The 24,901-nt window shown below is 46.7% G+C and overlaps 1 protein-coding gene across 1 annotated transcript in view; it reads right to left on the reverse strand.

The window, feature by feature from the left end:
- Positions 1-24,901, reverse strand: part of Tspan14 (tetraspanin 14) — a 60,344-nt gene that overhangs the window by 21,540 nt on the left and 13,903 nt on the right. Inside the window, exon 2 of the mRNA XM_051142282.1 lies at positions 5,828-5,925. Within this exon, the coding sequence (XP_050998239.1) occupies positions 5,828-5,908 (81 nt within the window). The 5' untranslated portion in view covers positions 5,909-5,925. The remainder of the gene's footprint in view (positions 1-5,827; positions 5,926-24,901) is intronic.

A 24,901-nucleotide genomic window follows, 5' to 3' on the forward strand; every position in this document is an offset into this window, starting at 1 on the left:
CTAAGTACATCACAACAGGGCCAGGCATTACCGCCATCCATCAGAGAACTCTTTTGATATTCCACAATGGAACCCAGATCCCTTAAGCAAAAAGCGCTTACCCCACAGACTCATGGCCCCATGCTCATCCCCAACATTACACACAGAAAGAGAGAAGCTGAATTTGGCCTCCGTTACCCTCTTTCATCCTCTCACCCATGTGATGCCGCCCATCATTATGACTTCCCCAGTCTTGAACTCCTCAGCCTCTGGAACAGCGGTTCTCAATCTACCTAAAGCTGCAAGCCCTCAGTACAGCTCCTCATGTTGTGCTGAATCCCAACGATAACATTAGTTTTGTTGCTACTTCATACCTATCATTTTGCTACTGTTATGAGTCATAATGTAAATATCTATGTTTTCGGATGGTCTTAGGTGACCCCTATGAAAGGGTCATTTGACTCCTAAAGGTGTCCCGACCCAGAGGTTGAGAAACTCTGCTCTAGAACCACCCACCAAATAAACATCTCTGGCTATAAATGACCCAGCTCATGGTAATCTGCAACAGCAGCACAAACAGACTATGATCCTCCCCGTTTTTACCTCCTCATCACCTGGCAACCTAATCCACTTTCTGCTTCTCTTGAATATTCTAGTTACACTGAGTGGAGCCACACAGCATCTGTCCTGTAAGTGGAATCAAACTGTTCTTTTTGTATCTCGCTTACTCTACTTAACGTAATGTCCTAAAGATAGGTCCACACTGTAGTGTTTGTCCTAGAGTGATTAAGGCTCTCTTGACATGCAGATGCTACATTTCCTGACTCCCTGACCCCAATGGCCACACACTGTTTTTATCTTTTGGCTGTGTTGAATAAGGTTATGCACATTGGTGTACAAACATCTGACATTCTCCTTTTGATTCTTCTGGGTGAGAGAATTAAAGAGGGCAAAAGAATGAGGAAAGAGAATGAAAGTGGGGTTGGTGGAGCAGATGGTTATTTCATTGTTAGCCTCAAATAAGACCAGCTTGCCTTCGGGGATCATCACTTGCTTCTACAACAATGTACAAGGTAACCAATTTATTCATATCCATACCACTTACTTTCTGCTTTTCTTTCTTTCTTTCTTTCCTTTTTTTTTAAGAAAACACATCCCATCTTTGTGGGTATGAGGCAGTGTTATACTGTGGTTTTGATTTGCATTTCCTTGAGTTGAACTGAGACTCTGAACTAGAAATAGGTCTAGCACGACCAAAAAGTGATTGAAGAGAAAAAAGAGGGGGGATGTTAGTGCTCTCAAAGTGCTAGGCTTGCTGGAAGTGGTTTTCTGCATCATCCCCGTGTAAACAACCTCAAGAAGCCTAACTTACGGGATCTCATCCCCACTTCTGACATTCAGGTATACATGCTAAACATAAAATACACAAATAAACCTTGAAAAAGAAAGGAGGAGGAGGAAGAAGAGGAGGAAGAAGAAAAGAAAAAGGAGAAAGAAAAATGAGGACAATGACAAAGAAGACGGCAAAGAAGAAGAAGATGAAGAAGAAGAAGAAGATTACTATATGGATGATGGTCCCTGGGACCCCAGCCTCAAAGTCAGAAGAAAAAAACTGACTGCTACAGGGACCTGGCCACTACAGTTACTGAGGGGACAATGCTAAACCGGCAGGCTGAGGTGCAGCTAGTCTGTCCCTACACCCCAACCTGGTCGCAGAAACAACAGGCTGCCTCTGCCTCCTGCATGCTCAAGCTGGCCTATTGAGCAGCCTTTCCCAATGAAAACCACCAAACACAAGTACTCTGTGTGGAAAGTGACCCAACCTTTGATTCAAAGTAATCTAAAAGAGGGTGGGGGCCAAAAAATAAAATAAAACCAGCTGTGACCAGTTCGCTTCTGAAGCCAGATAACGGAAACATGAGGCTTCTTAAATTTTTCTATATTCTCCATCTAAAAAGAAAGAAACCCAGAAGTCATATATATGGAATTAGCATGCCATTTTCTACATTTTCTGAAACTGTGAAAGGGAGACAACAGGCAGCTGAGTGACATTAGCGTTTCTCAATAATAGCACTAGGTTCAGGAGAGAGGCCAGACTGTATCTAGGTGCCCAGAGGGGCTGGCTTCTCCTTACTGCACTGTGAGCTTTCTAGGTCTCTGTGAGTCTCAAGACTTAGGCATCTCTCCACATTGCTGGGCCCAGGAATTTACTGGTAAAGTGAGTCCTTGCCAGGAACAGCGGGGACAGTGACCAGCACCACGGGACCAGCCTCCCACGTGCGTTATCATCTATGAGGCACTCCTAACTGTTCATGTTTGCTCCCTCCTGTTCTGCCCCAGTGCTCACGTACAAAAATGATTAACTCTCAACCACAGACACTAACTGCCAAGTCTACAAAAGCCTTAAAATACTACCACACACTTCAATCCAGCAGGCTCACCACAGTTCTGGACTCACTGAACTCCACTGTTTGCATTTTGTGCTGCCAGTGTGTACGCGAGTTGAGTCGTGCTCCCTGAGAACCGAGAATCTATTATGAAGAACCTCTGAGGAAGAAGTGACCAGGAACTTGGCCATGACAATGAGGGTACTGTGCTGCCTGCAACAGTTAGGATGAGTCAAAGGTCAAGTCAAAAGCCAAGTAGGCAAGACCAGCGGCCCTTGCTTGGACAAACAGGGAGCACATGCTCTTCAGATAGAGAGCAAAATGCAGGTCTGAGAAGCCCCATAGTACATGGCAAGAATGAAGTACAGGTCTCTGCGACTAAGAACATACTGCCACAGATCAGAGGTCACTGGGTGCATGCTGATGAAGGGGACTAGGGGTTCTAGCCCACTCCTCGCCTCTTTTGCTTCCTGGCCATGAGGAGATCACTTTGCTGTCACAACTCCACATCTGATATCCCCACCAGAGACTAAAATCAACAGTTCCGGTGATCATGGAACCTCTTAAAATGTATGCCAAAATAAGCATCTCTTTTATAAGTTAACTATCTCTGGTATTTTGTCATAGTGGCAGAGAGTAAACATGCATACTGACACCCAGTGATGCCCACATCAGGAACTAAGATGAGGCCCAAAGATTGTCTGAAGACAGGAAAAAGTCTGGGATGGAAGACCATACCACTGTGTTCCACCCTCTTTCTCTAGGACAGAAAACTCCTAAGTACACAGAGATACATCGCCAGGACATGACACTATAAAGCAAAGGTTAAAAAGGAAGGAAGAATTGGAGGGTGGAGGGTTCAGTAGTAGAGCATGCATGAGCACTGGCGAAAAAAGGGGAGAGGGGAGAGAGGAGGGGTGGGAGAGGAGAGGGGTGGGAGAGGGGAGGGGTGGGAGGGGGAGGGGTGGGAGAGAGGAGAGGTGGGAGAGGGGAGAGGTGGGAGAGAGGAAGAGTGGGAGGGGAGGGGTGGGAGAGGGAAGAGGTGGGAGAGAGGAAGGGTGGGAGGGGAGAGGTGGGAGAGGGGAGAGGTGGGAGAGGGGAGAGGTGGGAGAAGGGAGAGGTGGGAGAGGGGAGGGGTGGGAGAAGGGAGAGGTGGGAGAGGGGAGGGGTGGGAGAAGGGAGAGGTGGAGAAGGGAGAGATGGGAGAGAGGAAGGCTGGGAGAGAGGAAGGGTGCGAGAGGGGAGAGGTGGGAAAGAGGAGAGGTGGGAGGAAGGGTGGGAGAGGGGAGAGGTGGGAGAGGGGTGAGTTGGGAGAGGGGAGAGGTGGGAGAGAGGAGGGGTGGGAGAGGGGAGAGTGGCATCTTAGTAAATCCGTCCATTTGGCCAACTGGTTGATAGCAAACATCAACTCCAGGACAGAAGGAAAAGAAATTACCACCCTGGCCCCTTTCTCCACTTGCCCCAAGTGCTGGTATAAAAGCTTCTACACACGATCACTTCCCCTCACCTTCCCATACAGTGCCAGTGTCTGTCTCACCCTGCCCAGTCATGATGGCAAAACACACACATTGTATGTAGCTCCCCAACCCCTGACCAGCTCCAACAACTGTCCAAATTTTCTTCTTTTTGACGTCAGAATACTTGAAAGAACTGCCAGTCATAATTTCACTTCTTTATTTTCCATTGGTTCCCTGACCAACCTCCTCAACACAGCCCATCCCTTCCCGTCCTCCATGACTGGCGAATCAACCAAGGCAGCCAAGCTCATCCCACTGAGACACAGCTGACTGTTCTTTTCTACCGGAGAAACCTCTTTTTACATCAGGCTTGTACTCATCTTGGCCAGCTCCATGAGAACTTTCCTCCTCTACCAGCATCTTGGGTAATATTCAAATTTCTCCTCGCTGGTATGCACACTCACTATGATGCTCTCTCCCGACACACACCTTTCCACGATGAATCTCCAAGATGGTCTCTGACACCCTCATAAGGCCAGTCAAAGAAAACCTCAAGCTTTTACACACCCCCACCAAAGTTCCATCTCAGAGCAAGGCTCAACCGGACTTCTCCCTCACTCTCCAGTCCCTCTGAAGTCAGATCACACCACACAACACATACACAAAACCTCCCATGAGTTAAAGAAATAGAAACTCAGGTGTGATAACATATGCTTATAATCCCAGCTACTCAGAAGGCTGAGGCAGGGGAGTCTAATTCAAAGACATCCTGGGCAACACTCGTATATTGCTATAATAAAATGCCATGACCAAAAGTAACTTGGGGAGGAAAAAGATTTATTCTACCTCCCAGATTACAGTCCATCACTAAGGGAGATCAGGGCACAAAGTCACACAGAACAGAAACCTGGAGGCAGGAGCTGATGCAGAAGTGCTGTTCACTGGCTTGCTCAGCCTGCTTTCTTATAGCACCCAGGCCCACCAGCCCAGGCATGGCACCACCCACAGTGGGCTGGGCCTGCTCACATCAATCACTACAGATTTGCCCATAGGACACCTTATGGATGTGTCTTCTCTATTGAGAATCCTCTTCCCAAATGACTCTAGCTTGTGTCAAACATTAAACTAGGCAGGACAGCAACTAAGACTATCTGAAAATAAAAATTATTGGGGGCTTGGTGTAGTTTTAGTAGTACAGTGCATGCCTAACAAGCACAAGGATCAATTACTAGCCCTGCAAAAGAGGTAAAAATAATAATAATAATAATAATTTTAGCAGGCACTGAGGCCTGTATAACCAGCTTCTAAGTATCTCTCTACTTGTCCGCACTGACTTACTTATTATCTCCAGTCTCATGGCTGCCTGTTGTCCTTTGCCCATGTTGAGCTCACTTCTGCCTCAGGATAGCCTTTACAACTATCATTCTGACTAGATGTCTCCTCAAACCCCACTGGACGGTCTCTTCATTAATCCTCAGGTCTCAGCCCCCAGCTCACTTTCTGCATCTTCTGCTTAGCACATCCTGCCAAACACACACACAACAGCAAGGAGCTGCCCTGCCTACCCTCTGATGCTCAGCAAGCTAATACCATTCTTAGTAAACCACTGTTTCCAGAAGTGCAGGACCTTGTGGCCCTTGTTACAGGCTTCTCAGCTGTGTACTGACTATCCTTTCCTGGGATACAGCAGAGAGCCTGGTCCACAAAGGACCTGGCTGCTCATGTCTTGCCGGGGGATTGCTGGGCCAGGAAGACAGCACTGCCCACTGAGACAGTGTCCAAAGGCTTCCTGAATTGTCCAGACTGTGTTAGAACACTTAATCTGGCTTGCAGTCACATGGCAACACTCTTGGCTGGTTCTATGAGGGCAGGGACCATGGACCCTGCCCACCACCTCTTTTCCAGGGTGGCACTGGAGTCTGGTCATCAGAAGTATGCAGAGAATCATGATGGTGATAAAGGATTCAATCACACAAGGAACCATGGCCATGGCCCTGAACTTACCCAAAAGACGATGTTGTAGCTGAAGAGCAGGTACTTGTACCAGCAGCTGACCTCGGCGTTCGAGTATCTGTAATAGTGCATCTTCTGAGAAGCAGGACCTGCAGGGACAGTGGCTGATGAGGCACAGTCAGCTTCAAACCTGCTCCCCAAGCTCAGAAAGGCCAAGACTCTCATTCAGTTTTCCAGAAATCTGTCCCCTTATGTCTATTTATCCATCCAAACACAGGTCTACTACCAGTGCCAACTAGAGGCTGGACAACAGCAGGTTAAGCCAGCTTCCAAATAGAGAGAGGCTTTAGGGGTTGGGGGGAGGTTGAAAGAAGAGAGTAACAATGTTTAAGTATCTTCAAAGTACCAGAAACTCTCCCTGAAACTTTCTCAACTAATTATCTCATCCTCTTCCATGTGATTGTAGTGATTGTTCCATGCCAAGAACGCTGGAGTTCAGAAACGTCATGTGACTTTCCCAAGGACAAGGTGGATAAGACAGAGAGGCTGGACACGGCGGCTTATTCTTGCAATCCCAGCTTTGGGGAAACTGAGGTAGGAGCATTGCTGTGAGCTCCAGGCCAACTTGGGCTACACAGTGAGACCTTGGCCCCAGAAATGCATACTTAAAAAAAGAAGGCAAGGGCAGAGCCCAGACCCTGAGCCATGGAGAGCAGATTTCACTGTCCACATTCTTTTACCCACCACAGCCAACCAAGGACATGAAAGCTTGTCACAGGAAGCCATGATGGGAAGAAACCTGGAAGATCAGCAGGCTTGCACAGGAGCCAACACAGAGACACAGTTAAGGCTCCATGTTCATTCTCTCTTGTCTGAGACAAGTTGCGGGGCTCAGCCTGTGCAGCAGTGAGACCCCTGAGGCTGGCAGCAGCAGCCAGCATTTGCCATCACTCCATCCTCCTTTCTACCTCTTACACCTATCCACCATGACCATGGCTTAGCCTCCTGACCAAATACAGTAAGTCCAGACCATACTGTCCCAGTGGGAACAGCCTTGGAGCTGCAGAGTGAGCAGTGTGTGTTGTTTCTGATCTGTCTGCCACCAGAGCCGGGCCCACCAGTGCCACTTTCCTTTGTCATCACCCTCAGGAGTAAAGCATGGATGAATGGTAGAACAGGGTGGGGTATGCAAGCTGAAAGAAGGGGGCAGATCTGAGGCTTCAGGAAGGATCCCAGCCCTGTGTACAGACAGGAGGTACTACCATCTCCCCAAACCACCGCCCCACACCTACATACAGACAAGAAGACGTTCAGGGGTAGGAGGGACCAGGACCCATGTACGAAGACCACCCTGCCAGTGAAGAGACAACCCCTCCACCCAGACATCTCAAATAACCAATGTCTGCAGCTTTCCTGAGGAGAGGGTATTTGCAAAAATCAGTTTTACAGGTGACCATGGGTGTAGCTGCAGGCTTGCAGTATCCTGAGAAAGGGGCACAAAAAAGAAGCATGAGCCCACCGTCCTCTAGAAACAGGCCTGTGCATACCCAGCCACACTCCACAGTATGCAACTCACCCTACCTGTTGCAGCTCCTAGGAGGGATAGGCCAGACAGCAGGAGTGGCCTCTCACTACCCAGCCAGTCCCATGTCTATCCTGCCCCACTATCACCACTACCAGAACACTTCCATGAAACTTCCATGTCCTCTAAGAATGAGTGGGAACACACTATCCCAGGTGCTCACGGGCTTTGAATACCAGGCACACAGCCACAGGCATGAGCACCACAGAACTAGCCTAGCAACAAAAGGGAGAAGCTCGAGAAAAGGCACAGGCATCATCCTTCAAAGTACAGCCTCACCCAATCAAGGCCCTGCCCTACTGAGGCAACCAGGGCCCTCACCTGAAACAAGCAGTGTATGATCGGTCCCTGGTGCTGCAAGGGGCTCACCTCAGACCTCACACCTCACACATCACAGAGTCTACCTCACATTCTGCAGAGTCTAGCCTCCCCACCATTTTGTGTACTCTGGTTGGGCTCTGAATCTGTGTTAACAAGTTCCTTGGCGAGACCCTTGCCTGTGTGGAGCAGCGACCACACATGGAGAGGCTATCGTCTCTGTAGGGACCCTGAGAAGACAGAAGGGCCCTGGCTGTCTGGATGCAGCACCCTGGCTAGGGTGTGTAATGGGCCCGGTAGACACCTAACCAGAAATGACATTCCCCAAAGCACAAAGGTTCTCTGTTTCACTTGAGGACATTTGTGGGAAAAGAGAGAAGATTAGAGATAGCTGTATTGTCCTGTGTAGGAGGAAAAAACAAACCTAGAACCCATTAAAACCAACAGGCTTGGCCATTGAAATATGTCATGAAGACAGCCAAATGTCCCAAGTGGTAGCAACTCTGTTCCTCTTACAGACAAGACTACCCTTCCTCAGAGCACCAAATGCACCCTCTTCTTCCTTGGGGTTCACAGAGAAGCTGAGGAAGCAGGCCACACAGACACCCAGATGTTTGAACACCTAGAGGATACTCCATGGCCACGGGTTACCACAACAAGGTCAAGAGCTCTAAGGCGCCTCTCTCTTCTCACCAGCACACAGTCTGCTTTGCACAGCCATGCTGACTCACCCTGTGCCCAGCTCCAGGCCTTCAGGATCACCCTGTGGGTGACACAGGAGCCATCACCTTACAAATCCTTGGCCTCCCTCAGTTCTAGTTCACAGTTCACTGTGGAGAACACAGACACACAGGAGACCATGGCACAGGGAAACCAGCACTCTGGAGGGCACCAGCACTCAGGGTGCCATCTTCCCTCCCCATCTAGTTCACCCTCCTCCGCTCTACAAGTCCTACAAGCAAACAGGAAACAACTCTGTCTGCAAACACCAGATAGGGTGGTCCAAGACATCGTAATAGAACTGCAACAGCCGAGACCTAAATTTAAAAATCCTCAAGTGTAGTTACTTCCCAACACTTGGCACCACACTAGCAGCGGCCACACACTCCCATCCAGAACACAGGGTGTCACATTTACACAGCATGTCCCGCCTGCAACTTACAAGCCAACAACACGCATGAGCATTGTGCTGTCTCCTTTGGACAAATGATAACTTGGCCTGCAGTAGGCATGTCCTCCTGAGGGACTTGTTTCCCCATCCCCAACTCCCAGAAAGGGAAACTCTTTCAAGGGGAATAAAAATTTCAGCCTTTCTCCACCCTACCTCCCGGCTCTCCGCCATAAGTCTCAGGAAGGGAAATGTGGTGGCCTTGGGTTCTCTTTCAGGGGTCTCATTTTCTCTCCTGTTGGCCAGAAGCCCAAAGGCATATTTTACAGCTTATATTATAGAAAAACAGGAACGCTGTTTTTTCAGCCCAGCCTAAACCTATCCTCCCCAACAGGGTGCAATGGTCTCCCATCAGTGGGGAGGCAAAGATAGGACCCAGCGTCTCAAAACCTCAGGAGTAGAAAAAAAGGACAGAGCACTCATGAGCCTCCTGCTCTGGCTTTTCCCAGTCACAGCTGTGATGACACAAAACACTAGACCTGACCCCAAATGACTCCAAAGTATCCAGGGTCCCTGGCATTTCACCTCAGTGGCAAAACTAAGACTCATCAGTGAAGGCAGAATTTAGCCAAGTACCAACTGCTGATACCTGTACTCTTTACCTACACGCACTCACGCACGCACACAAAGCGAGAGACAGAGACAGACAGACAGACAGACATGCAAAGAGAGAGACAGATATACAGATACACAGAGAGAGACAGGTAGACAGACAGACACAGAGACACAGAGAGAGAGACAGACAGAGATATACAGATACAGAGAGATGGGGCAGGGGAACCAATCTTGGCTTCCTAAAAGTAAATAAACTTTTCAGACACCAGCAGACACAGAAGAGAAGAACCTAAAAGCTACTTTGTATTGTTGTTGAGAAGCTGCTTAGCACTCTGAGGGGAATTAAATCGGCAAAAATAAATCTAAATATTTAAGGGCACACTACACATGCAAGTGACCATGCACTCTGGAGAATGGGGTATTCAGGCCCATCTCCTCTTTAATTATCTTCTCTTTTGAGACAACAGGGGGAAAAAAGTAAAGTATAAGATTACCACCAAATTCCCATATGATTACAAGTTACATTAAAATAAAAGAAACATAAATTGTGAAATCTTTCTGAAGGTGCAGTCCTGCTGCTGAAAGAAGATAAATGTTTGTAACAGTGACTCATGCCCAATAAAAAAAAAGACTGAGGCATGGGTAAAGAATGGCTATTAACAGTATAAAGAAATGGAAAGGCAGACTAATTTACAGATGTAAAAATATTCACCATCGCGGCGGGGAGGGGGGGGGGAGTGGCCTTTGATCCTAACACGCGGGGAGGCAGAGACAAGCAGATCTTTGTGAGTTCAAGGCTCTGGACTACAGAGTGAATTCCAGGACAGCCAGAGCTGTTACTCACTGAAAATAGAATCCACACACTCTCGATGGGCACTAGCTTGTGCTTTCAAATTTAAGAGGATGCCACCACTACTAGTGGCAAGCATATCCATACCTTGCAGGCAGCAGATGGAAAGCCAACAGTTACAGACATTAAATCTGCTTATATCCTTAATCCAATTAACTCATGACTAAGAATCTGCCTCATGAAAATAAGCTAGCAAAAGAAAATGAATACACACTAAGTATGAAACATGAACATCATGGCTTGTGATTACGGAACAATTTGTAGGCTTGTGGGTAAAGGCCAAATGGGAAACCAGAGCCTGAAAGGGAGCTGCATGGTATGGGTCTGTAAGTGATTTTGCAAAAAGGTTTCCACCACACTTGCCATTACCGCCTCGGATTACAGACACTGATGGAGGCCACTATAGGGGAGTGGAGTGGTGAGCCAACCCCCAGTCATCATAAACAGGGCTCCCTGGTCTATCACATTAAAGCTACGATCTTCCCCACTGACTTTTTTCTTAATTAAAAAACATTAGCACCCGCTCAACTATAAAATAGTCCCGCCCCCAAGACAGGGTTTGTAGCCTTAGCTGTCCTGGAACTCTCTTTGTAGACCAGGCTGGCGTCAAACTCAGAGAAACCCACCTGTCTCTCCCTCCCAAGTGCTGGCCTTAAAGATGCGTGCCACCACACCTGGCTTATAAAATATTTCTAATTCAGAAAAATGAGAGTGAACTGACAGTGAGAGACCAGTAGACCATGGCTTTTTAAAAGATTTGTGTATTTATTTAATGTATATATGAGAGCTCTGTCTGCATGTACACCTGCATGCCAGAAGAGGGCACTAGATCTCATTACAGATGGCTGTGAGCCACCATGTGATTGCTGGGAATTGAACTCAGGAATTCTGGAAGAGCAGACAGTGCTCTTAACCCCTGAGCCATCTCTCCAGACCAGACCATGGCTTTTCAACTGGTATGATTTGAACCTGGCATGTCTCCCACAGGCTTATGTTTTAAATACCTGTTCCCCAGAGGATAGCATCATTTGAGACAGCTCTGCCTTTTAGGAGGTGGGCCTAGTTGGTACAAGGAGGTCATTTGGGACTGGGGTTTTAACTTCACGTAGCTTTCTTGTCAGCACATGCTCCTACTGCCAAACCCTCCATCTCACCTTCCTTACTGCGATGAACTTAGCCTCTCGGAGGTATGGGTCAAAACAAACCCACAAGATTAATTAAGTTGCTTCTCTCGGGTATTTTGGTCACTGATACGAGAACAAATGCACCAGTTTGACTATGGCCCACTGTGAACAATACATTTCACGAACTAGAAGCGTAGTGCAGCACTTGCCTACCACACATAAAGCCCTGACCTCAGTTCCCAGACCTGCTACGAGGAATGAACGGATTAATAAGTGGGGTAGTGTGCACACTTGCTTGTACACTTTATTGAGCCCCTGCTCCTTACCACGTGCCATGCATCGCTTATTCCCTGTTGTTTTGAATGTTTAATTTTACCTGCATACAATATAAAAATCAACTATCACAAAACACAAGAATCAACAATGAAAAATTGACAGGCCTTTTCTACTTTATGAAGCACACTACCTCTAGCTGACTGTGCTGGCTAATCTTACGTCAACTTGACACACAAACTAGAGTTATCTGAAAGGAGAACCTTAATTGAGAAAATGTCTCTGTAACACCCAGCTGTCAGGTGTGGTGGTGCACCTTTAATCCCAGCACTTGGGAAGCAGAGGCAGGCGGATCTCTGTGAGTTTGAGGCCAGCCTGGTCTACAAAGTGAGTCGAGGACAGCCAAGGCTATGCAGAGAAACCCTGTCTTGGAGAGGGGGAAGGGGACTCTACTATAAGGCATTTTCTGAATTAGTGACTGATGGAGGAGGGCCCAATCCCATTGTGGGTGTTGACATCCCTGGTCTAGTGGTCCTGCGTTTTGTAAGAAAGCAGGCTGAACAAGCCATTAGGAAGCAAGCCAGTAAGCAGCTCCCCTCCATGGCCTCTGCATCAGCTCCTGCCTCCAGGGGCATCTCCTGGACTGACTTCACATTTATGCACTTACATTACTACCACTATTCCCTGGTTTTCACTTTTCAGCATTACCTGTTCAGTGTCCACTCAGGAAGATGGCTGGGATTTAACTCTATTCCTTACAAACCCCATCTTTCTCTCCTAAGCCATGCCCTCATGTTTGTCCCATTCCGCCTCTCCTTTCTAATTATCGTGAAGCTGTAGAGCTGGCTGTGGTCATTGTCAGAGTTGATATTATGATGACTACGTGAACCGGCAGACGGAGCCGACACACCATGTGTGCTTTTTCTCTTCAGCTGTTGAAACCTGCTCTCAGTAAGTTCTATTCCTATCGTCAGAGCAGCACTGACCAGGCTGGTTGACAGGTAGAAGCATAGTTCTCTGTGGGTAGAGCCCACAGGAGGGCCTGCCTATGCTTAGTGTTGTAGGGGATCCTGAGGTTTTTAGATGAGGTACAGAGTTACCTGGGAGTAGAACCCTATTCTGGGAGTCAATTTCATGAAGAAAGTGACGTCATCCCTTGTCCTTCTACATTCTCAAGAAGGCTGAATCTCTCTTTGTCCCTGATCTTGGTACTGCAATGGTTTCTCTCTGTACACACATACTGAGACGCTGGCACCGCATCCTTGTCCCTGATCTTGGTACTGCAATGGTTTCTCTCTGTACACACATACTGAGACACTGGCACCGCATCCAGGTCTACCTTCACCCAGGTGGTTCTACTGGCAGAGGATCTTCCTACCTGAAGACAGTGACTTTCTTCTCTGAGAAGCGTTTCCCTCCATGATGCCCCACTCTCTGCAGCTCCTTTTCCCGGACGTGGGAACCTGGGCTAATCTTCCCATCACCCTGCCTTCCCTGCACTATTATCCACCTCCTATCTAAGATCTTCTGGAAAACTACTTTAACTTTACCTCCTACTGACTCTTAATAACTGTATGATATTTTTGCTCAGCTCTTGTTTCTTTTAAATAACTTTTTGCGTTCTAAATTGCCCTTTTAAAATGCTAGCTTGTTCTTATTTCACAGTACTGCAATTCTCTTAATATAAACAAAATGTCCGAACAGTTTTCCACAAAATACTCTTATCTAAATAGGCTGATTCTTCCTAGTTTTTTGGTTTTTGTTTTATTTTTTGGCTTGCTGTTATTCATAGTAGGTGCTTTCCATATGCCCAGCAATCCTTAATTAAGACAATTAAAATGTTTGGAAACTGTATCCCTGAGCAGAGAGTACAGGATGATCTGCCTGAGCCATTTGCTAAATCCATGTTGCCAGCATTACTGGGTTTCTAATTGTTGTCTGTCTGGTTTTTGTTTGTATCTATTTAGTTGTGTTCCCCCAACCAAACCACCAGTATTTTAGGGATGATTAAAAAAAAGAAACAAAACTAAGCTGGAAAACTGCACAGTGTGGTCTCGACATTAACTTCCATGACACCTGAGTCTACTAGGCTCGGGCCTTCCTACTGTAGAGTTAACACTGAAGAGGGAGGTGAGCAGTACATGGCGGAGAGGAAGGAGTCAGGGGTAAAAGCCACATCACCTGATTTCAAGTGTGTTCATGTTTATTGACTTCATCCCACTCCACTCCCTTTTTTTGTCTGAGGATTTCACATAGGTGCCCTTTTCCTCCTCTCCCTCCCCAGAATCACCGGGCACCACCAATTCTTATACTTTAAAAAGAATCACTCAGTCATTTATTCGTAGTTTGCATTTTTTCTTCTATTATGCCCCACCTATCATCCACCCCATTGATGCCCAAACTGGTACACTGATTCCTTATAAAGATTTCCCTTAACGTATCTGGTGCTTCAAGAGAAAGTTGGGTGTGTCTGCTCAATTCACATGCTCTCACTCATTACACTACTAGGAAGTAGTTTTAGTTGCTGCTTTTTACTTAGTGAGGTAAAAGCACCAGGAACCATTACCACATGAAGAGCAAAAGAAACTTTGTACTTAAGGTACAAATCAACTCATCTTAAAATGGTACACTGCAGTTGTCTCTGTGGAGGAATGGTAAGGAAGCCAAAGCCCAGTCAGGTCCTTTCCAAAGGAGGTGGTAGAGCCAGCCAGATAGCTCAAGCAGGTCAAGGCACCAGCCACCAAGCCTAACAACAGAGTTCTAGCTCTGGAATCCAACAGAAAACTGACTCCTGCAAGCTGACCTTTGACAAGCACCCACACAGGCAAACAGCTATAAATAGATATGCATACAAATACATGCACAAAAGTGCACAAGTAAATAAAATGTGGTTTTAAAAAGGTATTTTTAATATGCAGTTTATGTCTATCTTCTCGAAATTTAAATCATCTCTAGACCACTTATAATCCCTTATGCACTATAAATACTCTGTAAATTGGCACTTACTGTATTGCTTAAGAAACGATGTCAAGGAAAAATATGTGCACAGACAGACACAACTTGTTTCCTGAGTATTTTCAATCTGTGGTTGGTTGAATCCATAGATTCAGAACCTGTAGGTATGTAGGGCTGACTGTAATTACATAAGCCCTTAAAAACAAAGCTCTTTTCCAGCTGAGGGCAAAACAGATTTCAGAGGCTCCAAGCATAACCAGCTGTGTTGCACTGTTGCCGGTCTGAGATGGTGGAGACACTTGGGACCAGAGACTGTACGAGGAATGCACATGCACAACCCCAGCTAACAGTCAACAGCAAAGCATGGAGTTTGGTCCCAAACCAGCAAAGAGAAGAGTCTGCCACAGCCTGAAAGAGTGTTCCCCACCAAAGCCCCAGTAAAGGAAGACAGTCCTGCCAACACGGTAACTACCCTGGGAGCCCTATATGGAAAACAAACTGAGCTCTGCTGAACTGGCCTTCTACATACACTGTAAGACAGACAATCAAATATATGTTGGTTTAAAGCATTGGTGAGAACAATGAAAAGCTAGATACAAAAAGCTATCAGTTCAGATTAAAGACTGGATTATTTATTACTGCTGTTGCTGTTGTTGCTATTACTACTACTGCTATTATTATTATTGACAGGATCTCACCCTGGCTGGCCTCCAAATCACAGAGATCCACTTGCTTCTGCCTCCCCAGGGTGGGATAAGGTAGGAACCACACCCAGCATAAAGATTAGATCTTTAAAGCAAAACTTGAGGTAGAAACTGATAAGCACCTTTGGTGAAGTGGCTGGATACAACATTAACTAAAAAGAATCATCAACCATCCTATATACAAATGACAAGAGCTAAGAAGGAAATTGGGAAACAACACCCTTCACAATAGCCACAAATAATATAAAATATCTTGGTGTAATTCTAACCAAGCAAAGACCTGTATGACAAGAACTTCAAGTCACTGAAGAAGATATCAGAAGATGGAAAGATCTCCCATGCCCATGGATCAGTAGATTAACACAGTAAAAATGGCCATTTTATTAAAAGCAATCTATAAATATAATGCAATACCCATCAAAATTTCCAACACAAAGCCAGGAGTTGGCAGGTGGATCTCTGAGTTAGAGGGTAGCCAGGTCTACAGAGAGATCCAGGTCAGCCAGGGCTACACAAAGAAACTCTGTCTCAAAACAAAACAACAAACAAACAAAAAAAGAATACACAACAATTCTCTGCAGACCTTTAAAGAGCAATACTCAACTTCACATGGAAAAAAAAAAAAAAAAAAAAACCACACACACACCAAAAAGTCCAGGATAGCTGAAACAATCCTATACCATAAAAGAACTTCTGGAGGCATCACCATATTTGATTTCAAGATTACTACAGACCTACATTAATAAAAAACTGCTTGGTATTGCCAAAACAAACAAACAAACACACAAAAATAGACAGGCTGATCAATGAAATCAAATCGAAGACCCAGGAGTAAATCTATACACCTACAGACAACTGATTTTTGACAAAGAAGCCAAACTTATACAATGGAAAAAAGAAAACATTTAACAAATGGTGATGGTCTAACTGGATATTGCATGTAGAAGAATGCAAATAGATCCATATTTATTACCTTGCACAAAACTAAGTCCAAACGGATCAAAGATCTCAACATAAAACTAGACACACTGAACCTGATAGAAAAGAACTGGGCAAGAGCCTTGAACCCATTGCACAAGAAACAACTCCCTGAACAGAACACCAACAGCTCAGGCACTAAGATCAACAATAAATGGGACTTCATGAAACTGAACGCTTCTGTAAGGTTAAAGCTAGCATCAAGAAGACAAAATGGCCTAGAAAATGGGAAAAGATTTTCACTAACTCCATATTCGTTAGAGGGCTAGTATCCAAAATATGTAAAGAACTCAAGAAACTAAACAGAATTCTCAACAGAGGAATCTCAAATGGCTGAAAAACACCTAAAGAAATCACCCTTAGCCATGAGGGAAATGCGAATCAATTGACTCTGAGACTCCATCTTAAACTTATGAGAACGGTTAAGATCAAAAACACAAGTGAGGATGCGGAGCATGGGGAACACTCCTCCGCTGCTGGTGGGAGTGTAAATTTGCACAGCCACTTTGGAAATCAGTATGGTGGTTTTTTCAGAAAATTAGGCATCAACGTATCTCAAGACTCAGCTATACCACCCCTGGGAAGATAACCTACAGGACACTTCATCCTACAAGAACAATTGTTCAACTATGTTCACAGTAGCTTTACTTGTAATAGCCAGAAACTGGAGACAATCTAGATGTCCCTCAACCAAAGAATGGATAAAGAAAATGTGGTATATTTACACAATGGAATATTCCTCAGCTGAAAAAGAAAAAAGAAAAACCGACATCATGAAATTTGCAGGCAAATGGATGAACTAGGGGGAATAAAATCATCCTGAGTGAGATACCAGACCCAGAAAGACACACATGATATGTACTCACTTATAAGTGAACATGAGATGTAAAGGATAATCACACTTTACTGCTAAGTAACAAGGAGGGCTCAAGGGGGGGGGATTCATGAGTCTCCCTGGGAAGAGGAAACAGACTAGATGCCATAGGTGGCCTGGGAGCAGAAGGGACAGGAACACTAAGGATCATGTGGGGGCAGAGGGAGTACTGAGAGAGACAACTGGGGACTGGGGGCATTTGGGGGTGAATTAGAAACCTGGAATCTACAAGGGTGATACCAGCAATACTAGTGATAGGGGATACGGAGCCTGAACTGGCCATCGTCTATAATCAACCAACCTTCAGATGGAGGGACTGGGACACCTACCCAGCCACAAAACCAACGTTCAATTTGTTCTGCCTGCAAAATGTGCTGTGGTGAAGGAGAGAACGTGTGGGAGTATCCAACCAATGACTGGTCCAACTTGAGACACATGCCATGAGAGGGAGCCCACCCCTGACACTGCCTGGAGGACCAGGAACCAGAGACTGAATAGGCTAGAGACCTAGGGTAGAACCAAACATGACTGAGGAAAAACAAAAGTCAATGAAATGATTCCTAATGACAGGCTGCTGTACTCATAGATGAGAGCCTAAGTAACTGTCATCAGAGAGGCATCATCCAACAACTTGAAAGAAGCAGGTGCAAAGGGCCACAGCCAATCATTAGGCTGAGCTGAGGGAATCCGTCTGAAGAAGTAGAGAAAGGATTGTAGAAGCCAGAAGGGTCAAGGACACCACAAGAACACAGCCCACAGAATCAACTAACCAGGGCTCATAGGAGCTCAGAGACTGACATGACAGTCAGGAACCATGCATCAGTCTGGCCTAGGCCCCCTGCATATATGTTATGATTGTGTAGCTTGGTCTTCTTGTGGGACTCCTAATAGCGAAAGCAGGGGCTGCCTCTGACTTTTTTTTTTCCCGAAGACAGCCTTGGCTGTCCTGGACTGTGTAGACCAGGCTAGCCTCGAACTTGCAGAGATCGGCCTGCCTCTGCCTCCCAAGTGCTGGGATTAAAGACGTGTGCCACCGCCGCCACCACCACCACCTGGTGACTTCTTTTTTTAATAAATATTTTTTAAGAACTATTTATTTGTTTATTTATTTGGTTTTTCAAGAAAGGGTTTCTCTGTGTAGCCTTGGCTATCCTAGATTCGCTTTGTAAGCCAGGCTGGCCTCGAACTCATAGAGATCTGCCTGCCTCTGCCTCCCAGAGTACTGGGATTACAGGTTTGCACCATCACACCCAGCTTACTCTTTTGCTTGCTTTTGGGACCCTTTTCCTCCTACTTGGCTGCCTCGTCCAGACTTGGAATGAGGGTGTGTGCCTAGTCTTATTGTAACTTGTTATGCCATGTTTAGTTGATATCCCTGGGAGGCCTGCTCTTTGCAGAAGGGAAATGGAAGAAGAGTGGATCTAGGGGAGAGGGGAGCTTGAGTGGGCAGGGGGAACTGGGAGGAGAAGAGGGAGGGGAAACTGCTGTTGGGATATAATATTATGGATGAATGAATCAATGTCCTCCCCTCATTTCCAGATTTGCCCTCAGCCCCTGGGACTCAGAGCTAGCTGTCTAGAGCCTGCGGTTTGTGTTTGGCTATGCCACACCCAAAGGAGTCAACTCCTATGTCACCCAAAGAGGAGGCCGGCCTCCTTCACCAATCCCTAGGGCCTCCACTCAGGCGGCTGTCAGGGAATCTCCTCATTCTTACTTGCCCTTTTTGGACAATGTATGGGTTAAAAAACTGAGCATTGTCACCTTGGATCAGGTAACAGCACCAGGAACACGAGCTGGCTAGAAATGCAGATCTCAGCCCCCCTCAATCTCAGTCAGTGTTTTACTAAGATAAATGTTGAGAGGCTATGACAGCAATAGCTCCTTTCTGATACAGACAACACATCACAGGAAGAAGCAAGAGACACAGACTGGCAGGAAGACTGTGGCCAAGAGGAAAGGAAGCCGGAGGGCAGTGAACAAAGGGGAACCAGAGCTAGGCGGGCGTGGCAACAAGTGCTCCAGACTTACCTTGCAGAACCAGACTAACTATGCAGCACCAGCTGCCTTGTCAGCTTAGGGCAGGCTGTGCACTTTGTGTTTAGCACACTCCTGAAAGGTAGTGCACATCTCAGAGCCTCTCTCCACTCCTATTCTCGGCTGTCGGTGCCATCTATGTCTTGCCATTCAACCCTGATCCCCAAGACCCAGGCAAAAAAGTTGGCTGTGGTCCACTGCCCCAGGGTCCCTAAGGTATCTTAGTCAGTGCGCACCCAGGCTCTGAGACATCTGTTTATGAGCTGTTCGTGACTCCTCCCACTTCCTCCAGGGACTGCAGCTCAGATCTTCATCTTGCACACTCAAGTCCTGAAGGTCTCTTACAGCTATCTCCATCCTTCCCGCTCCCATTTGTTCCTCTGTTTTTTTCTGAACACCCAATGGACCTCAGTGACGTCACTCTTACCCCCAAGCTATACAGGCCCACCCCTTCACACACAGTTAATGACCCTTGCACTTTCCCCTCCCTCTAGTTCTCCAGAGCAGGCCATTAACCAAGATTCTACCTCTTCACGAGACTTGAAGGCTCCCAGCACGCACTGCCTAGCTGAACCCTTCCCAATGAAGCGTAGCCCTATTTTGTAGTGCTAGGACCTTTCTGAGCCTCTGAGTAGTATTCCTGGGCCCTGGATGTTTCCAGTGAGAAGGCTTTAGAGCTTATAGGGTAGTAGCGATATTCATTTACAAGCTGAGGAACAGTTGGCCCAGGAGAGCAGACTAGGAAAAGGTGGGTACAAGTGGGTACGAAAGGGGCAACGGCTCCAGTAGAAGAAAAGCATGCAGTGACGTGCCAAAATACCCGCCTTACTATCCACAGGAGTCTCACAAAGCAACCATTTTATGCCTCAGCCCAAAGCACTGCTACCCTCCGGGCAAAAGGTGGGGCTTGGCTCTGACTCACCCTAGAGTCAGATGTGTCTGTGTCCCCAATACCCCACACCCAAGGCCTACCAGCCACTCACCAGGATCAAAAAGTGGGGCTCTGCCCTGGGCAGGCATGCTAAGGTTTTAGAGGCGGTGTCTTCCTTTACTGCAAGTACTGCCCTCAAGTATGGCTGCAGCAGAAGGAGAGAGCCCCAAGTCTGTCAGGCCCACCACTTCAAGAGAATCTAGCCACCTAGCTCTGAATCCAATTGGGCTTTCCAAGGGTCCCGGTGTTCTGTGCCTGGCTTCCTGTTAAACACTGAATATCAAACACTGAGTTTCTACCTGCAACAACCCATAACCTTAAACCCAGAGTGTCAGGAACAACCACAGAACTCTTGGCTAATTTAGAGTTAGCTTTTGTTAGCACTGGAGCTGTTCTAAGGGAGGGTGGATATGGGTCAGGGGAGGGGCACCACTGGGCCTAGAATGGAGGTTGCCTAAATTGAGTGATTTTCAGACTTACTCTTTTTATGATTTTTTTTAAAAGCTACAGAAGCCTTTGTTCAAAAAAGCTCTGATCCAGAAACCCAGCATGGTGGCAAGCAGAGTTAGCTGGCTCCATAGGGTGCACACTGGAAAATGATAACCTGGGTCCAGTTGAACCCAAACAGAGCATGCTGATCAGTCCAGGAGATGCTTCCAGAAGTTTCCTTCAATAAAAACTAGAATAGACATGGAAAGGAGAGAGAGAGAGAAACGGAGACAGACAGACAGACACAGAGAGACAGACAGACACAGAGAGACAGACAGCGACAGACAGAGACAGACAGAGAGACAGAGACACAGAGAGAACAAGAATGAGTTCCTTATAGGAAAAGGCTGTAGAAGGAAAACTGAAGAGGGAATTATGAAATCAGAGTATCACCATTCAATAACCATGACAGGATTAACCCAATCTTTCAAAATTCCTACATCTGAAAATGTACGTCTCCAAGCTCCTCCCCACAGGGCACACTGACTAATTACATAGGGCAGCCTAGTAACCTAGCTGTGGAGAAACCAGCTGACAGCGCGCTACTGCTCACATTGCCAACAATGAGTCAAACTGAGTCAAACCAACCTCGAGTGGTTGCACCTGGGACACACTGACTGCTTCTGCTGCAGGAAGTGTTCCTGAGGAAAGTGCATGACCTGACTAATCATGCAGAAACATCAACCAAACACAAATTATAAGTGGTTGCATAAAATAAGAGGCCTCAAGTCAAAGCACAGTCTATAGTTTTTTCTCTTTATAAAAAAAAAAAAAAAAAAAAAAAGGAGGAGGAGGAAGAGGGAGGTGGTGAGAGGAGGGTTAGAAGAGGAGGGGAAGAGGAGGAGGGGGCGGCAACAGCCAGAGCATTAAGGCAACAAGTCTGCGGGCCAAGCAGAGGCTTTCGGAATGATTCATCTCACAGCCTGTACAACTGCACCCACAGCATCAGTGCAGCATCCACAAGCCCAGGTGAGGCAGGTGAGGCACCCAACACTTCCACCCTGCACCTCCCTGGGTTACAATTTCATTTCCCACACCACTTTTCCTCTGCCATCAAAGGCGAAGCCACCCACTCACAAGACACAGGGCTGACACTGTCATAGCGTTCTATACCTGATAATCTTCAGAAAATGTTAAGTCCTGGCAAAACGTTTACAAGATCCCCTGGCAAGAGCACTAGAGGACTTCAGCCAGTTGCACACAATGCAGAGAATCTGGGCCACGGCACTCCGGGCGGGGAAAAGAACACAGAGAAACCCTGTCTCGAAAAACTGAAAAGAAAAGAAAAAAAGAAAGAAAGAAAGAAAGAAAGAAAGAAAGAAAAAGAAAGAAAAGAAAAAGAAAGAAAAGACAAGAAAGAAAAGAAAAAAAGAAAGAAAGAAAGAAAGAAAGAAAGAAAGAAAGAAAGAAAGCGAGCTCAGAAGGCAGTGTGCTGTATCCCCAGAACTCAGGACACATAGACCAGGCCCTGTGCCAACTCAGAAACTCTCCAGTGGGAGCCATATGATCAACGGTTCCCAGGCCAGCAGAGCTAGACAGCCTGCTTGGCATCCCCTCACTACACCAGCTAGCTCAGCCAGTGCCTCCTTTGTTGTGGGAGAGGACACTTTATGACTTGTTTCTGCCTCATGAGGGCATGGTGCAGATAACTCCAATGTAGAAGGATTCCAGCTCCTAACTACAGCAAGTAGGCACTGGAAAGCAGAAAGCAGACCAGGATGTGCTCCACGGAGCAGCTGGTTTAAGGTGTGAGGCGGGTGAGGTTACACAGGTGCGAGAGCAATGGTGCTGCTGCCTCATGCACACATGGGGACATACAGTAAGCAAGCTTGTAGCAGACAACTATTTCATTGAACCAGACTCAGCCTCCAGTGCATTTCATCAGCAGAGCCCCCTGTGCATCCCAGCTCTAGGCTGGGCCCTATGGACAGACCAAGACAAACCACTCGGCCACCTCTGCAAGAGCAACATTAGGATAAGAGCTTCTCTTGAAGTCTGAGAACTCTACAGTTACTCCCAGTGAAGAATAAGCCAACTCTGGAGAAGAAAACGGTCTCAATAACGAGGTCTCTGTTGGCCAGTAACGCAGCTCTGTGGAGTTGCAAACATTTGACCTGCATGCCTAATGGGGATATGAAATGTTCTCTTTTATGTGGGCTGCTCCCACCCGGCTTCTCTAACGCAGTGAAATATGAGGAAATTTTGAATAAGATGTATTTACTCCTTGCCTCCATTTTCTTCATGCCTAAAAGGCATAATGATTATGGTTCTAAGATGTTTAAAACTTTGTGCAGACAAATGTGCATGGCACACTACAATACTCGACATTTTGAGACATCTAGACCTCACTATCCCCCTCCCCAAGATGGTATTCTGAAGAAGTCCTCCAACCTTCCCCTGCCCAGAGAGGGCCTCCCTGAGCAAGGTAAAGATCCTCAGGGAAGTAACAAAACGAAGACAAAACAAGCAAACAAAAGCCTTCCATAAGAAGCTATGAAAAGTGAAGCCTACTGGGGAAAACCAAGTAAAGCTAAGTGCTCAAGACTACCAAATGAGAAAACGAAAAAGGAGGGGCTCCTCAGAAAACCAGGCATCAATGGTAGGAAACTGAGGACAGGGTTGCAGACCACCTCCTAAACCGCAGACCAGAGGGGTGGGGAGGCAGCAGTTGGGCATGTGCGACAGGTATGAATTCCTTCCCACGGCCCATGACTAGAGTGCAGGGACTGGCAAGCAGTGGAGAGCCACCTCCAATGATTTCTTGAAAAACAGAGACTCCAGCCAGGGAAGCAGATCAGTGCCTTGCTCAGCCATCATCAAAGAAGCCGCCTCCTGCAGCAGATGGGAACAAATGCAGAGACCTTCGGACACACATTATGCAGAGAGTGAGAAACCTGAACACTCGGCCCTAACCACATTTCTCCATCAAATCCCTCTCCTCAGGGCCCAGGGAGCACCGTGGAAGAGGAGGCAGAGTATGACATAGAGGGGATGGCGAACACCAAGAGAACAGGCCTTAATCGACCCACAGGTGACTCACAGGCACTGAGGCGGCATACAGAGGGCCTGCAGGGTTCTGCAGCAAACGGGTCCTAACCCTGAAAGAAGAGGACCATGCCCCCATCCGAACCCAGAAGCTATCTTCGGGTGACAACCATTTACAAATGATAACGTATGTCTTCCAAGGGAGGCTCACTGGGGAAACAAACTACTCTCACTTGTAGGTTGCATGCCTAGTAATAGATGGCCCACAGAAAACAAACTCAACAGCATCTTAGAATGTCATATCAAGGCTTTTTCTCTCCCTCTCTCTCTCTCTTTTTAAATTTCATCATCATCGTAATGCTTTTTCTTCTTTTTGCTCTACAGGTCCTTTGTATATATTTATGGCTTCCAATTTAGTGTTTCTGTGGGATTTCTGAGTGTGCAAATGAGTAGCTCTCTGTTTCTTGTGCCTTTTCTTGGGCTCTTTTCCTTCTGTTCGTGTTACTTTTTGTTTTATGTTGTGTTTTGTTTTACTACTACCTCTGTAAAAAAATAAAATAAACAGGAAATGTCAATTTGTAGTCTCCTTAACTATTTATTTGAACACCAATATACAGCAAAGCATCTTTGGATAGAATGCTTTGAGTGTCCCCAAAATGCAAACCACACCTACAGCCTGATTGTGACTCTATCCTCCAGCTGGTACGGACTGAGGAAGACAGATGGGGGGGGGGGGTAAGCAGTACCAGACGGCCCAGAGAGGCTCCAATTACCCCCTAGCTCCTTGCCCCAAAGATGACCTCACCGGCAGTCATAAGGGGGCTCACTAGGTCTCAGCTCCACCTCCAGACATCCAGGACACCTGCTTTACATTGCACACCACAGGAAAGGGAACACAGAGCTGGAGCTTCAGGCCTCTTAAAAGTACATGACTTTACAGAAAGCCAGAGGGTAAAGGACAAATCCACAAAACACTGTCAAGGTGTGAAAACAACAGGGCAGGCATCAGGGTCAGTGCCTCTCAGACTTGAAAGTGCACATAAGTGCCTTGGAATCTCTGTAAAGACAGGCTCTGATTAGCAGATCCCAGGTTAACCTTCCTTCTCCCACAAGGTTCTGCAACTCAGCAGCTCCCAGGTGACACTGATGCTGCTAAAGAGCAGTTGAGCAGCATGAGCAGGCAGGGCACTTGGAGGGCAAATCACCATTAGGGGGCGTGTTTCCTCACTGTGTATGGACTTGCAGGAACCTGGTATGCTTGCCTGGAGAAATGCTTCCACTGTGGAACTAATTGGTATTTTAGCA

The sequence above is a fragment of the Acomys russatus genome, chromosome 3, assembly GCF_903995435.1.
Source record: "Acomys russatus chromosome 3, mAcoRus1.1, whole genome shotgun sequence".
NCBI lineage: Eukaryota > Metazoa > Chordata > Mammalia > Rodentia > Muridae > Acomys > Acomys russatus.